The sequence below is a fragment of the Juglans regia genome, chromosome 16 (assembly GCF_001411555.2).
Source record: "Juglans regia cultivar Chandler chromosome 16, Walnut 2.0, whole genome shotgun sequence".
NCBI lineage: Eukaryota > Viridiplantae > Streptophyta > Magnoliopsida > Fagales > Juglandaceae > Juglans > Juglans regia.
The window spans coordinates 20,473,545-20,488,765 of record NC_049916.1 but is presented as its reverse complement, the minus strand read 5'-3'; the positions used below and the strand labels follow the sequence as shown (position 1 = coordinate 20,488,765).

Genomic DNA, 15,221 nt, shown 5'->3' with positions numbered 1-15,221 from the left:
TTTAAAATATTTTATCGTGCTTAAATTTTACATTTATTTAGACCCTACTAAATATTAGTTAATATATCTTCTAATTTCTATTTTAAGGGAGACTCTAATTCATACAAGTATAAGGAAAAATTTGGTTTGGCGATTTCAACCATTGTTGAATGAAGGGTTTACATATGCAATAAATAATTTTGTTGTTGAAGAATGTAAAGGGAAGTATCGTCTAGTGGCAACAAACTATAAGATTCTCTTCACATCGACGACTTTGGTCGCTAAACTTAATGAGATAAGTCAATCAGTACCTAAGTTCCAGTTTGATTTTACAAATTATGAAATTATAACGAAACGTTGCTATGACCCAACATACAAGATTGATAAGTATTCTATCTTCTACGTAATTAATTTTTATCATCTCATATATTAAATTTATGTTTAAATATTATTTTCGACATAACGAAATATTATTATCTCATTACCAGATGTAATTGGAAGATTAGAATCTGTTAGAGTCATAAAGGAGAGAAATTCAAAGGGTCATCCTATCATGTTACGGACAATTCAATTACTATTAGAAGAGTAAGTACAATGTATATTTTCATTTGCACAAACATACACGTGAACATCTATATTTTAATTAAACGTGCAGTTTATTTAAGAAGCGTTTCGATATTTAGGTATCGGATAAATTGAAGCTGGTAGATGATTCAGGATCAGCATCGTCGGTGCTATTTGACAAAGAGACTGAGAAAATCTTACATAAAACTGCAAAAGAACTTATAGAAAAACAAGACTAGGTAACAAAATAATAAATATAATATTTTTAAACTTAATATTGTTATAGAAATTATAACAAGTACATTAAATATTAGATATACCATTATTAATATATATATATATATATATTTTTGTATTTGTGTAAGATTATAATGATGATGGTTTCTCAAATGATTTACAGCAAATTGTTGGTAAAGAATGCATCTTTCTACTACGACTAAAATATGGACGGAAAAACTACACAATTCAACGAATATTTGATCCCGAATTTAGAATCAAAGTCAATTAAAAAGGTAACAATAAATTACACGATTTGGTATTTAGTCATATTTTCTATAAGATTTTATATTTATAATGGTTTTAGTTCTCATTGTTCAATCAGTTCGTTGGGGTGTTGATCAGTACACTGGTATACTATACTTTACTAGAAATATAATTATTAAAATGTTTTATACATAAAAAATTTTTAACGATATTAATCTTATTTTAGGAAACTATTGTAGACATCGGTCTCGACATCAACTCAGATACAAATGAAGAGGATCATAAATCTCAAGCTACATCATCAAAAAGGAGAAAAATCCAGAAAAAATATTAATTGAACAATGGTGTCTCATATTAATTGTATCTATTTTATATTGTTTTAAATTGAACAACCATATATATATATATATATATTACATTTTTAATATTGTAAATTGACTATAAAATATTTATTGGTAAAGTGAACTCTTTTATATATGCATGCTCCATTTTATATATATTTGATATATATTTTATTAATAGTTGTGGTAGTGATTATGTATATTGATGAACTATTTAGAATTATAAAATTCAGCATAAATAATGGTCTGCGCATTGCGTGGGTTATAAGTTCGTTAATTATAATATGCAAGTTTATTAAAAATATTAGATTGTAAATGTTCTATGGTAAATTTAATATAAATTAGAATTAGTTAGAAGAGGGCCTATTTGTAAAATACAACAAATTTATGTAAATTCATATAAATAATATTAATTATATGACATCTTATAATAAATATTGTCCGTATTTTATAAATATCTGATAATATTCCCCAAAATTTCAAACGAGTGAGCTTCCACCTCAAAGGTCGTAGAAGACAGAGCACTTAACACTTCATTGGAACCTCGCATTATATTGGGTTGTATTGACGTTCCATGCTCTCTTCATACTGAGTAAAAAACAGGACAGCTCTCTCTTGCTTAGAGTCTTACCATGGGTTCACCTGGACTTTAGATTTAACCTTGTAGATGTTCAAAGAACAAGAAGAATGACGCTCTATATGCCTTTGTTCAGGTCCTGCACCACTTTAAGAACACTAACCCAACTCCACGCCCATCTCTTTGTCACTCGCCTCCATGAAGACCCGCTTGCTTCCACCAAACTCATTGAGTCTTATGCCCAAATGGGTTCCCTCCAATCTTCTAGACTTGTCTTTGAAACCTTCCCTAACCCGGATTCGTTCATGTGGGGTGTACTAATTAAGTGTCATGTTTGGAACCATTTCTTCCAGGAATCGATTTCGCTGTATCATAAAATGCTGTACCATCAAGTCCAGGTCAATAGGTTTATCTATCCTTCCATTCTGAGAGCTTGCTCTGGTTTTGGTGACCTGGGCATTGGTGGGAAGGTCCATGGGAGGATAATTAAATTTGGGTTTGATACTGATGCTATTGCCGAAACTGCATTGCTTAGTATGTATGGCGAAATGGGCTACTTAGATGATGCACGAAAGATATTTGATGGAATGCACATTAAAGATGCGGTTTTGTGGAGTTCAATTATATCTTGTTATGTTGAGAATGGAGAGGCAAGTGAAGGCTTGGGTTTGTTCCATGGTATGGTCTCTCAAGGTGTTGAACCAGATTCGGTGACAATGCTTAGCGTAGCTGAGGCTTGTGGTGACTTGGGTCTTTTGCGACTAGCGAGGTCAGTTCATGGTCAAGTTGTGACAAGGGTAATTAGAAGCGATGGCTCTTTGGATACTAATCTAATTGTAATGTATTCTAAATGTGGTGACTTGCATAGTGCAGAGATGATCTTTCAAAATGTCAGTCACCGGAACACTGCTTGTTGGACTGCAATGATTACATGCTACAACCAAGTCAATTACTTCCGAGAAGCAATGGATGTTTTTGTTGAGATGCAAGGGTTTAAAGTGGAACCCAATGCAGTGACCATTATGTGTATCATATGTTCTTGTGCCAGGTTAGGCTTGCTTAGAGAGGGGAAGTCAGTTCATTGCTTTGTAATAAAAAAAGCTTTGGCTGCGGATATTGAATTTTTAGGGCCAGCTTTAATAGAATTATATAATGAATGTGGAAAACTAAATTATTGCGAGGAGGTTCTTCATGCCCCTGGGCAAAAAAATATTGTATCGTGGAATATGCTCATCTCGCTTTTTGCTCAGAAAGGGTTGTTGAGGAAGGCATTAGAGCTATTTGTGCAGATACAGACGCAGGGACTGATGCCAGATTCATATAGCCTGTCAAGTTCTCTTTCAGCTTGTGGAAATGTGGGTTCAATACAGCTTGGATATCAGATTCATAGTCATGTTATAAAAAGAGGCATTCTGGATGAGTTTGTCCAGAATTCGCTTATCGACATGTACTGCAAATGTGGTGATGTTTGCTCCGGATATATGATATTTGAAAAGATTAAACAACTAAGTGTTGTAACTTGGAATTCTATGATTTGTGGATTTTCTCAGAATGGTAATTCAGTGGAGGCAATTCGCCTGTTTGATCAAATGTATTTAAATGGCATTGAGATGAATGAGGTGACCTTCTTAAGTGTAATTCAAGCTTGCTCCCATTTGGGTCATCTAGAAAAGGGGAAATGGGTTCACCACAAGCTCATTACCTGTGGTCTGAAGATGGATTATTATGTAGATACAGCTCTAACTGACATGTATGCCAAGTCTGGAGACCTTCAAGCAGCCCAAGGAGTTTTTGATAGCATGTCAGAGCGGAGCGTGGTTTCGTGGAGTGCCATGATTGATGGTTATGGAATACATGGTCAGATTGATGCTGCCATCTCACTCTTCAATCGGATGATAGATTCAGGAATAAAACCAAACGAAGTTACATTCATGAACATTCTATCAGCTTGCAGTCATGTAGGCTCTGTTGAAAAGGGGAGGTTCTATTTCAGCTTGATGAGGAATTTTGGCATCGAGCCCAACACAGAACATTTTTCTGTTGTAGTCGACCTTCTGAGCCGATCTGGTGATCTAAATGGAGCCTATGAAATTATCAAATCGATGCCACTTCCTGTAGATGCTAGCATCTGGGGTGCTCTACTTAACGGGTGTCGAATCCACCAGAGGATGGACATGATCAAAAGCATTAAAAGAGACCTTGTAGATATTAGTACAGATGATACTGGATACTATACTTTATTATCAAATATATATGCAGAAGGAGGAGACTGGAATGAAGTTAGGAAGGTGAGATCAAAGATGGAGGGTATAGGCCTAACCAAGGTTCCTGGATGGAGTTCAATTGAACTTGAGAAAACAATCTACAGATTTGGAGCTGGAGATTCCTCTCATTTGCAAACAAATGAAATTTACAGGGTTTTGAAGAACTTCCCCACTTTGGATTCTGAACCAAGGTATAATGTCGAAAATGACAGTTCCATAGCTAATTTTTCTCAAGGGAGATGATCTAATTTGGAATAATTCAATATCAGTCCAGGAACAACATTAGATTTCAAAGAAACCTCATGTTAGTAGAGAGTAATCCTCTCATCATGATCATTTTTTTTTTTGGCTGAATCATCAAGATCATTTAAATGGCAGATAGAGATATTATATCGTGAAACTTGATTTTTGCTTCATTATGTCATGAAAGAGATCAGGGTGTTCTTTGTACAGACATTGTATTCTTTGAGTAAATAGCAATATCACAAGTGTTTTACACTTGTATTTTTTATCGAAGATGATTTATGGGAAAATACACATGAAAGCCTACTCAAATTACGGTTCAATTTGCAAGTATATATCTATCTAAACTATCAATTTTGACAATCACCTCCTCAAACTATAAAAAAAATGCAATATCTCTAAAAGTTTTCAAAAAGGATAGAATATCTATATATCAATATTATGTTTCACCGAAAACCATTGAACATACAATATATAATATTTTATTCAATTTGTATTAACGCTGGTTTGTGACAGAAAATTATGATTTAAGTTGCGATGAGTTTAAATGTTTGGGTTTAAGTGAGAGTGAAGCAATGGTTAATTAAAAGAAATATAAAGTATTTAACATACTCAGAGGTGTTAGGCCTATACACAAATCTTACATAAGAAATTTAACACACTGGCGTAACTTAATATAATACGTCACATCTACTTTATTACAAAAAAGAGTTTAAGGATCTGATAGATTAAATTAAATCACATCAATGTGTAGATTTTTTTTTGTATATAAATCAAACATTACTTTTTATGTTAAGCATATTTTCTTAGGGTATTTGTCCATAATGAAATTGAAAGAAAAATTGTAACCTCCAAGGTGTCTTTAGAGATGGGGTTTTAGCCTCTAGGACAAGGTGAGTTTTGGTTTTTGATATTGTTATTGCCAAAAATGCCAACAAGTCTTAAGTTGTAATCATGACATTCTTTCATCACAAGTGATGATTCATTTAATAAATTATGAGAAGTGATACAAATACAAAAAATTTCATACAAATAAATTTATAAACTGATGTAATTTAATGATGTACGTTAGATCTATTTTATTATAAAAAATAATTTTATGATAAGAGTAATGTTAGATGCAGTCATAGATTATGTAAGCATTCGCACTACTTTTAAAAAAGAAGAGTTCATTATTAAAAAATTAATTTTTATATATAAATCTCATATTTACTGTGTGCAGTGCTTATACACTATATAATTGTAAATATCATTACTTTTATTATAAAATAAATCTAACGCATTATATCAAGATATATTAATTTATAAATTTATTTTTATGAAATCTTTTTATATCTTAACATTTTTCATAAATAATAATACCATTTTTTTTGTTAAAAAAATTGAAAGAAAATCAGAAGGTTAAAAGTGGAAATACGAGAGAGAGAGGGGGGAGAGGAGTGGCAAAGAAGCAAAAGGCGGTGGGTGTTTGCTTTATAGCATGACGATGGAAAAAGAAAGGAAAGAAAAAGAAAGGCAGTGTTGGGGACTAATTGCGAGATGTGATTGGGTGGAGGAGTATCTGTTAAAAAGGACAACCTTTGACTATAATACCATAAACCAATAAAAAAATAAAAAATAAAAAAGTTGGAACAAAATCAACTCACACACCGACACGCCGACGCACGCATTTGTGCAGTGCAAAAGCCTCTCAGCCTACAAAACGAAAACATCTAAATTCTAACCCTTGTCCCCCAGTGGCATGCCTTTGCCCCCACCTTCCACGCGCCATATTCAACGCGCCAGCCCTCTCCTCCATCACTCAAATGACAGACAATCGGTTCCCTATAAAGGACAGACAATGAATTAAAAGCCGCTTTGTCACAAGAAAACACCGTTCCAAACAATCCACCTTGCAAACCTATGGGTAGTGGGGGTTCCTGTGTTCATGGATAGATAGATACATATCCTATAGGCAAACCAATGAAAGCAGAGACTCAACCATCTGAAAATTTTATTCCCTTTCTAGGCAGAGAGATGTATATGAAAGCAGGGAAGAAAATTCACTTCTGAGGGTAAAAAGGAATATATATATATAAAAAAAAAAAAAAAAGAATTCTTCAATATGAAGCGAATCTATTCTTGTTCAAATGATGCCATTTTGTGACAACCTTTGGCTCCTGGGTCAATAAATAAACTGTAAAATACTCTTCTTCAGGGCGCAATTATTGCAAGCCTGTGAATTTGGTTGGCCATCAATTCTGGTTCTTGCATCAGGGAACCATAGTGATTTAGGCCTAGTTTGGGTACTCACTATAATTTATTATTTTATTAATATTTTTTACTTACTTTTTATTATTATTTAATATTTTATCATTACTTTTTTACTAATATTTACAAAATATATGAGAATACCTCTACTCAAACGCAACATTAAAAAGTCTCATATAGAGGCCACCCTCTTTCCATTAGTTTGGTGAGAGAGAAATTCAAAGATCTTAACTTTGATCGAAGATTTTTCCTATTTATGTGTGATTCTTTCACCCATCTCGATCGTGGTTTCTGTTAGTGTTCATTTATATGGCTAAGTATCATCGAACACTTTCCCATAATAATAACCCATATACAGAACAGAAAATATGTAAGTTCAGCAGGCCTACTGAATGGTTGAGAGAGATCAGTTAAGCAAACAACTGCATATTTCATTTGCTTCAGTGTTCCCAGTAGATAGCACTTCAGCATATTTCAACCTGAAGTTATTAGCATTCATATTCATTCATTCAACCAGACGAAGCAGATGTAGGGGTACTCAGTACAATGAGGAAACACCACTTGGACCCAAGTGACTGTGAACATATGAGTGAAGGAATGCTGTTATATATGCCGGGAGAAATCATACAACATTATTTCTGATAATACAAAGTAGGTGAACATTCAAAGGTAGATAATCAAGCAAGCCCAAATTTTGGGTCAAGAAATGTACAAAGGCAGTCCCCATGGCTCAAAACCATCTTACCCACCCTCCTCCACAACACTCCCTCTCCCGGCGGGGCTGCCAAAGAAACAACTCCTTACCTCCCTCTATAAAATTCTAAATGAATAAATCGCAGCTTCTTTCCACCACTAGGTTAAAGGGATCAATGCATGATTACCTGCGGGGCATCTCTGCCGGCGGGGTCGTCTAGTCGTCTTCCCCCACCCTGCTAGGCTTCTATCCTCCAGTCCCACTTCAGTGTTATTAAGCTGTTGTATAAGTGGAGTGCAAGCTGGGCTTGTTGGCATGGTAGGTGAGGAACTCGCTGCTGACCGTCGCCTCCCCCTCCCACATCCATTCCTGGTAGAGCTCCTCCTCGTTAACCCTGAATGCCACGAATGACCTGTTGCTCGCATTAGCCCGCCAAACGTTTGAAGATCTTCTGTTACCTCATGCCTTGAAAGAGAAGCAAGGCCTGGAAGGATGTCTCTTTGGAAGTCCCTCCTCTGCCTCCCCCTCCTTGCCTGGCCCTTTCGGGGCCGATTTGGTAATACAGTAGTTCCAGTTTCCTCCAGCTTTAAGCTTTCTGGAACCAGAGGTTTAGGCATATAATCTTCTTCCTTGGTCTCCATTAGTTTTAATGTCATCAACTCAAAGTAATCACTCCCTTCTTCTTCATTGTCATCACCATCTTTGACTCTCAAAACAGCATCAGACTTGCCCTCAATGTCTTGTCCATATGAGGAAACTATCTCCGCAAACCAATTAAGGTGGTCTGTCATAGTAGCTGCTGATGGATTGCAAGTAACATTATTAAACTGATCGAGCAAACCTGATGTTGAGATGGAAATGATTGCCTCTGCTGCTACCATCATAAGTTCATCCTGTGGGTGCTCAATATTGTGTTGTTCTAGTTGCAAAGGAGCATCATGCTGCTTTTCGGCAGCATCTCCATGAGTGGCATCCTCCTTAGTCTCAGCAACTACAGGGGCTTCTAAATCTATCCCTGCCGTAATCTTCACGTTAGTGCTTGGAATAGAAGGTAACAAGGATGCTTCATCATCACTTATACAGGAATTCAGATCAATGTTATGTCTGAAAATAGAAACATTTGCATCTGTTTTCTTATCTTTGACAAAAACTTCCGCTGTCTGACCAAAGTCGGGAACTGCAGGTTCACAAGGCAAGTTCATATCAAGGTCTCTGTTTTTCCTGTTATTCTCCACAACTTCACCTTTTAATGGGAGAGGAAGGGACATAGAGGGGGAGGTGAAAGAACAAGACTCATTTTCAGAAATATGAGACTTCTCAAATATTGGAAACCCAAGAATTTTTCTATTAGTTGGGTAGTCACCTATTTCAATCCTCTTGATCTCAACATCATTAGAACAAGAAACCAGTTTTATGTTCGGGGGGAAAATGTGATTAATTCCCTTTTCCATCTCCTTTTTGTTGGACACCTGACTTGGTGAAGATTGCAGGAAACTCAGCTCCTCTGTGTTTAAAACTCTCCCAACATTGGAGGTCTCATTCTTAGAAGAAGGCTTAGGTCTGAGCCATGGCAAGACTGAAAGATGGTCTTCATGCTTCTGTCCTCCATCTATGATCTCAAAACCTTGCCTGGGAGCTACTTTGTTGGATGAATGGTTTGGAAGAACCACATTCAAGCACTCATCTTTCACAGATTTCATGTCCATGTAATCTGAACCCTTAGAGTACTTCACAAAACTATTATTGCTGAATTGATCTGGAGCTCTGTTAGGATCATTAACACAGTTCAGATAATCATAGCTGATTGAAGGGAGGTGAACCGATAGTTCCTTGGACCCAGATGATGACCCCTGGTAAAATCCATTTCTGTTAGGCGCTTCATTTCCAGAACCCGGGTTACAGCTAGAATTGCTCTTAAGATGCCATGCATCTCCAAAAAATCCATTGCTCTGCACTGATGACTGACAACTCTTACTCAATGAAGCAGCAGATGAGTTCAAACATGGTTGTTTTTGACCTGATATTGACTTCTGGCTTAAGGAGCTACCTTGTTTTTCCCAAGATGAAACTGAGTGAGACCAAGACTTGGCCAAATCAGACGAAGGAACAATAGGATATGGGCTGGGCATATGGGAAGTCACCATTGACCCCAGATGCTTATTGCTGGAGATTTCATGACTTCTATCCGGGGTTTCTGAAGCGCACACTGTTCTTTCATTCCACAATCCGATCTTGCTTTGATCAGTTAGATGGTAAGCAGAAGGTTCATGAACTTTAAGCAAAACTTGCATTGGCTGGGAAGATACTTCTGGTTGGAGAACTTGAGAACCAGATTTCAAGTCACTTTTACTGTGCCCTGCAAACAAAATGGTAGCCATATGAAAAAAAGGAATAATAACGCAAAGGAATAATCCCACCAGAGACATTCCTCGATAAAAACACATGGGAAATTTCAGAATTCAAACGGAACCAACTTAAGGATTTTTTGTGTAACTAGATGAAGAAATTATACCTGCTTCAAGCACATGGTCAAACCACCCTTTTCCATTTCCACTGCTCTCTAAGTGCCAACTGTTTCGAGTCCCATTATCACTTCCATGGTAGGAGTTGAGTGAAATTCCCTTTGGCAAACTTTGAAACTGCAAGTTAGGTTTAGCAGACAGATCCAGGCCTCTAGTCTCACGGTAAGAGACAACCTGGCCCAGAAGATCTACATGTCCAGAAGCATTTGTTTCTTCAGCCTGAATAGGCTCATTCAAGTCAGCCAAACCATTTCTGCTCTCTAAACACATATCAGGTTTCAAAGCATCTCCTTGAAAGCCACTCTTCCCACCATCGCCAAGAAACAGCTTTACGCCATTATCAGTGGCTACCGTATGATTTATATTAGAATGATGACTCGACATACTAGAAGCTTTTTCTTCACTGAACTGTTCCCCTTCTTCAGTATCAATGTATTCATCAGCTGGAAGTTGAAGATCAATCAATTTTCTCCTGACCTTCGTGGGTCTGGAGTCCAGCACCTCTAAATCCTTTGAACTACCCCCATTTTGGGATGGAAAAGGACCAACTTGTGTGCCATTTCCTTTCATAGAACTCAAAGGAGAATGAATGTCCTCAACACCTGAAACAAATGGTCTAGCAGAAACAGATTTTTCTGGAGGGAAGCTGGGGATATACCATTTCTGAGCATCTCCCGATGTAATTTGAGAAGCTAAGGGGCTTGATGAAAATAATGTCTCAACAGGCATAACGTTTTTATGTAGTTCTTTTCTCTTGAATTCATCCATCAAATCCTTCTGTATTCTGTAAAGGCGGTGAAGTTCATAGACCTGGATGATGACAGAAAATTCAGAATAAATCTAATTACCTGAGTTTCTATGATTCAAATAGAGAGGATAAGTAAACAAGGCTCAAATTTACTATGATTGAACCATGTCATATCAAGGTCCTCCCCATAGAAACTCAATCTGGTAAGAACCCAATTAATGAACCCCTTGGTATTTGAACGGGCCAAGAAAATTTGAATACCTGAGTTCTGAATGTTTCCTCATGCTTGAGTATTGTCTGCTTCACTACATCCTTGTCATAACCTGGATACAGATCTGTGGCAGCCCTGGGCAGGAAAGCATTATAATACTGCCCATTTACCATGGTTTTATCACCATAATATGGCCAGCTACAGCTGTTAGAATTCTCGTTAAGATCCCTCATTGGGTAAAATCCTGGCAAATAACTTTTACAATGCACTTTTGTTCCCATTCCTGAAAATCAATGAAGAAACGTTTTCAAATATAACATGCCTAACATTAACAAAAGTAACAATAAATAGTTAGCTTCGTGTAAAGATTCACAGTAAGCAGAACTGCTTCTCCTAGTTTTGATAAGGATGGGATGGTCATATACATACATACATAGAAGAAAACGCTTTCTCCTAAGAATTGCTCATAGCTGAGAACAAAGGTTTTGTTATATTTGAAAATTATAAACCTTTTACAATCTTGGTTTATAGAAACTGCTGTGTAGCACCAATACACCATCATCACAGCTTGAGTCTTGTCCCCACCCCAATCCCCAAACGAAATTGATAATCTAAAGCATATGCCACCATGAGCACACTTCATACTTTAGAGTGATTGGTATGGGTGCTTGTGCTAGATCACTGTTGTCACAAGACAGCAAATACTAGAAAATTTATATGGTCACAATACTCTGGAGAAAAAAATAATGGAGAAACGGCGGCGATGACTATCAACTTAATTCTTTAGACCGGGGGCAATTCATTACCAGCAAAGCAACCCAAGGTTGTTTTCTAAGGGAAGGATTTAGACAAGCCATTGGAAAGGAAAGGATACACAAGTTCAAGAATGAGCTTGATTAAGCACCAAGATCCCATCTTGTGTGAGGACTAACGTTGCATTTTTATATGCATATATGCCACTTCACATTGTCTGCTTACATTTCCAACATCTTTTATAAGATTTTCTCCCGTAAATGTTCTCATTTATTCATGCTTCTTTCTTCCATTTCTATTTGCTAATTTAACTTCCTAAATCTTCTTCCCCTTTCAACTGCTTAATTATGTTATTAGACCTTTTCCCCTCCATCCAGTATGTCCCATGACCTTACAGACTCCTAGGGGAAGCAGCTCACTCTATGGTATCTGAAAGCCTCTTCACTCAATAAATTCCAGAATCACTCTCCTCAAACTCCTATATGACGCCTAAGGATCACCAGCCTTGTTAAGAAGCTATTCAACAAATGCTAAAGTATTTCAGGCTTAAGAGTCTCACGTTAAAAATACCCATGGAGCTAGACAGAACACTTGAATTGCTATCTCATATTTTGCTCTCAGAACAAGAAAAACATTGTCTTAAAGTAGCCTCCTCACATTCCACATTGACACTAACCATTAACAGTGATAAATTCAACATAATGCCCCTTCGTTAAGAGTAGGAATCTACATTTCTCAAGGAATAATTCCATAATTGCCAGTAGAAGAGGGATATGCAATATGGTGATCCAATTACAAGTGGTTGGGTTTTCAAGGCTAGACGACCATAGCATAACTCAATATTACACAACTCTCCTTCATTAAAACTTAATCTAGAATGAATGCAAGAATTCAGAAGTGGTACTAATGTTTCATGTTTCTGATAAAGTAGGAAAAGCACGTGCCGGGAGAGAGAGAGAGAGAGGGAAAAAAAAAAGCACCGGCAACATAAGCGAACAGAACTGGTAATCACCTCAAGTTTCTCACATCACACAGATTCTTAACGTCGAACAAAATTTGGACAAAAACTCAGTATGCTGTAACTTTACGAAGCCTTTAAGATCAAGAAGGAAAGTTCTGAGTTTCTCTACTTAATACTTAATATCGGGAACGCCATCAGTAATAAAGTTAATAAAACAGATCAACTACAACCAAAAATTAATATAAATAACCAAATATTAACAGCACAAATACCATCGAAATACGATAATCATCGATCAAAACCTAATACCCATTCCACTAATACAAAGGAAAACAATAAGGACTACATATCAAAAGAAAAATCAATGGAGTTTATAAGTTGCAATGGAACAACAACAAAAATAAATAAATAAATGCACAGCCAAGCCATAGAAAGGCCAACAATTTAAAGAACTCAAAAGGAAGGAATATATAAATAAATATATATATATATATATTTAATAGAGTAAAGCCCAATTAACCCAATCATCAAGCGAAATAAGACCATAAATCAGGTTACTTAGAAAGTAAAAATAAATCTTACCTCAGACCCACATCCTCCTATCACCTCCCTCCACAAGAATCCTGCATCAATTGATTCATTCAACGGAAACTACCCATCATGGAAAATTCGGAGTCCCGGACTCTCACCACTGATACCAAAGCAGCTAGAGAAAATAATACCAATAATTATTCAACAAACAACAAAGTGGGTGTTTTTGCAACACCATTGAAGGAGCTTAGATCGTGACCAGATTGAAGAAAAGGAGGAGATTTCGATCTGCTGGGCCACTCTCTTTCTCTCTCAAAGAATATTTAGAGAGAGAAAGCTTTTTACTTTTATTTTCATTTTTTCTTTTAAGAGAGTGAGGAAGAGAGAGATCCCAGATAAGAAATCTTCACAAACAAACGACCTTCTTAGAACAGGGACATGAAATTTGTCAACATCCGGTCTCTTTTATTCTCTGCTTTATCTTCACCCCTCTCTCCCTCTTATTTACTTTTCCATTCGTATATAAATGTAAAAATCTATTATTTCTGGGTTTCTGAGTTAATTTAAATAAATGGGCATTTCTAGATTCTCTCCATCTTCCATGCTTTTAAGTACAGACAATTAAAAATATATTTCTATACACCATTTAACAAATAGGAATATCCAACACACACGATACCTGATACACTATAATAATGACTGTGTTTATACAGTCACGCCTGCAATACTGCAACAGCAATCACAACAAACTCTGTAAAATACCAATCTTTCAAGCCGAATTGTTCATCTTAAATAATTATACCACAAAATTATTTAGCAGCAGTAAAATGTTTTCGTTCTTTCAATACTCATTTCCATTTTTAGTAGTGTTTAATCACCTAATGCATCAGACAAATGTGGGTCCCACTCTACTACTGAGGAGAAGGATGAGGTTTCTTTGAGATTTAGGATGGAATCAACAAATGCCCTTCTGGGTGGGAGATATTTACGGAAATGGGATCAATGATTCTTCTGTTGTTTTCATTGGCAGATCCTCTGTGTTCATTCGAACCAGAGAATAAAGTCCATCTGTGAGTAAATAAAATAATTAAATTAAAAAAACCATCCCCCACAAACTATTAGGGCCTTTAACACGTGGCCATTTTTGGCTTCGCATCTTGAATCATTATCAGAAAAAATTATTTCTATTTTGATGTGAGGGTATTTATAATTACTTAATCAATTTTTTGTTAAAATATTCTAGAGATGCAATGTTGAGATTATCAAAGTATTTATGGATTTTTTTTTTTTCAGATATTATTTCTTATGAAAAAAGTGAGGATTCGTTTGATACAGAAATATTCTCAACTCATTTCATTTTATCACATCTTATCATTACAATTTTTTTAAATTTTTATATAAAATATAATAAATAATTTAATTTTTTTAAATTTCAAAATAAAAATATTAAAAAATAATATTTTATTTAACTAATTTAAAACTATCTCATCTTATTTTTAAAATAATTATTTTTTAATTGGATTTGCTATATTTAAATATAAGTAGATAACATTTTTTCGTAAATTACCAATCAATTGTCATGTCAATGTTAGATATCTTCTTCATTAAAAAAACAATTGTCGTTTTTATATTTTTTTTTCCATATTCTTTCAAATTATAAAACGTATTTGAGTAAAAAAGTATATGAGATTTAAGTCTAATAAAAATTGATAAAGATTTTTATAATTTTTCTGATTCTTTATATTAAAAATTAAATCTTTATAATAAATAAAAAGTAATGTTATGATTTGACTTTCTTTTCTTTTCTTTCTCCTTTTTAAGTTTGAGTAGAACCACTTGACGACATTCATTTCTATTTAGTGGATCATTATTTAATCTCTACTTACCGAAAGGGAAGAAAAGAAAATATATCATATCGTGTCATTGTCAATGAGGAAGAAATAAAATGAATTTTCTGATTGGAATTAATTAAAAACCACAAAACAAAACAGAAAGTGCCTATTTATAAATTTATTATTTAGAGGGGAGCTAGCTAATTGGATGGTTTATGAAGACCATTGACCAATACCATGTCTAAAGGATCGTGCTAAGTTCACCGCT

General features: G+C 35.4%; 2 protein-coding genes across 2 annotated transcripts; one reads left to right on the top strand and one right to left on the bottom strand.

Moving 5' to 3' along the window:
• The first annotated feature begins 1,969 nt into the window (after window positions 1-1,969).
• Window positions 1,970-4,634, top strand: LOC108991283 (putative pentatricopeptide repeat-containing protein At1g69350, mitochondrial). Its single transcript, XM_035686668.1, has one exon. The coding sequence runs from the start codon at window positions 2,055-2,057 to the stop codon at window positions 4,449-4,451; it is 2,397 nt and encodes a 798-aa protein (XP_035542561.1). The 5' UTR covers window positions 1,970-2,054; the 3' UTR covers window positions 4,452-4,634.
• Window positions 4,635-7,273: 2,639 nt separating this feature from the next.
• Window positions 7,274-13,570, bottom strand: LOC108991284. The gene is made up of 4 exons (XM_018965460.2): window positions 13,173-13,570; window positions 10,927-11,159; window positions 9,908-10,727; window positions 7,274-9,751 (listed from the first exon to the last, which is right to left on the bottom strand). The coding sequence occupies exons 2-4, from the start codon at window positions 11,155-11,157 to the stop codon at window positions 7,554-7,556; spliced, it is 3,249 nt and encodes a 1,082-aa protein (XP_018821005.2). The 5' UTR covers window positions 11,158-11,159; window positions 13,173-13,570; the 3' UTR covers window positions 7,274-7,553.
• Window positions 13,571-15,221: the final 1,651 nt, after the last annotated feature.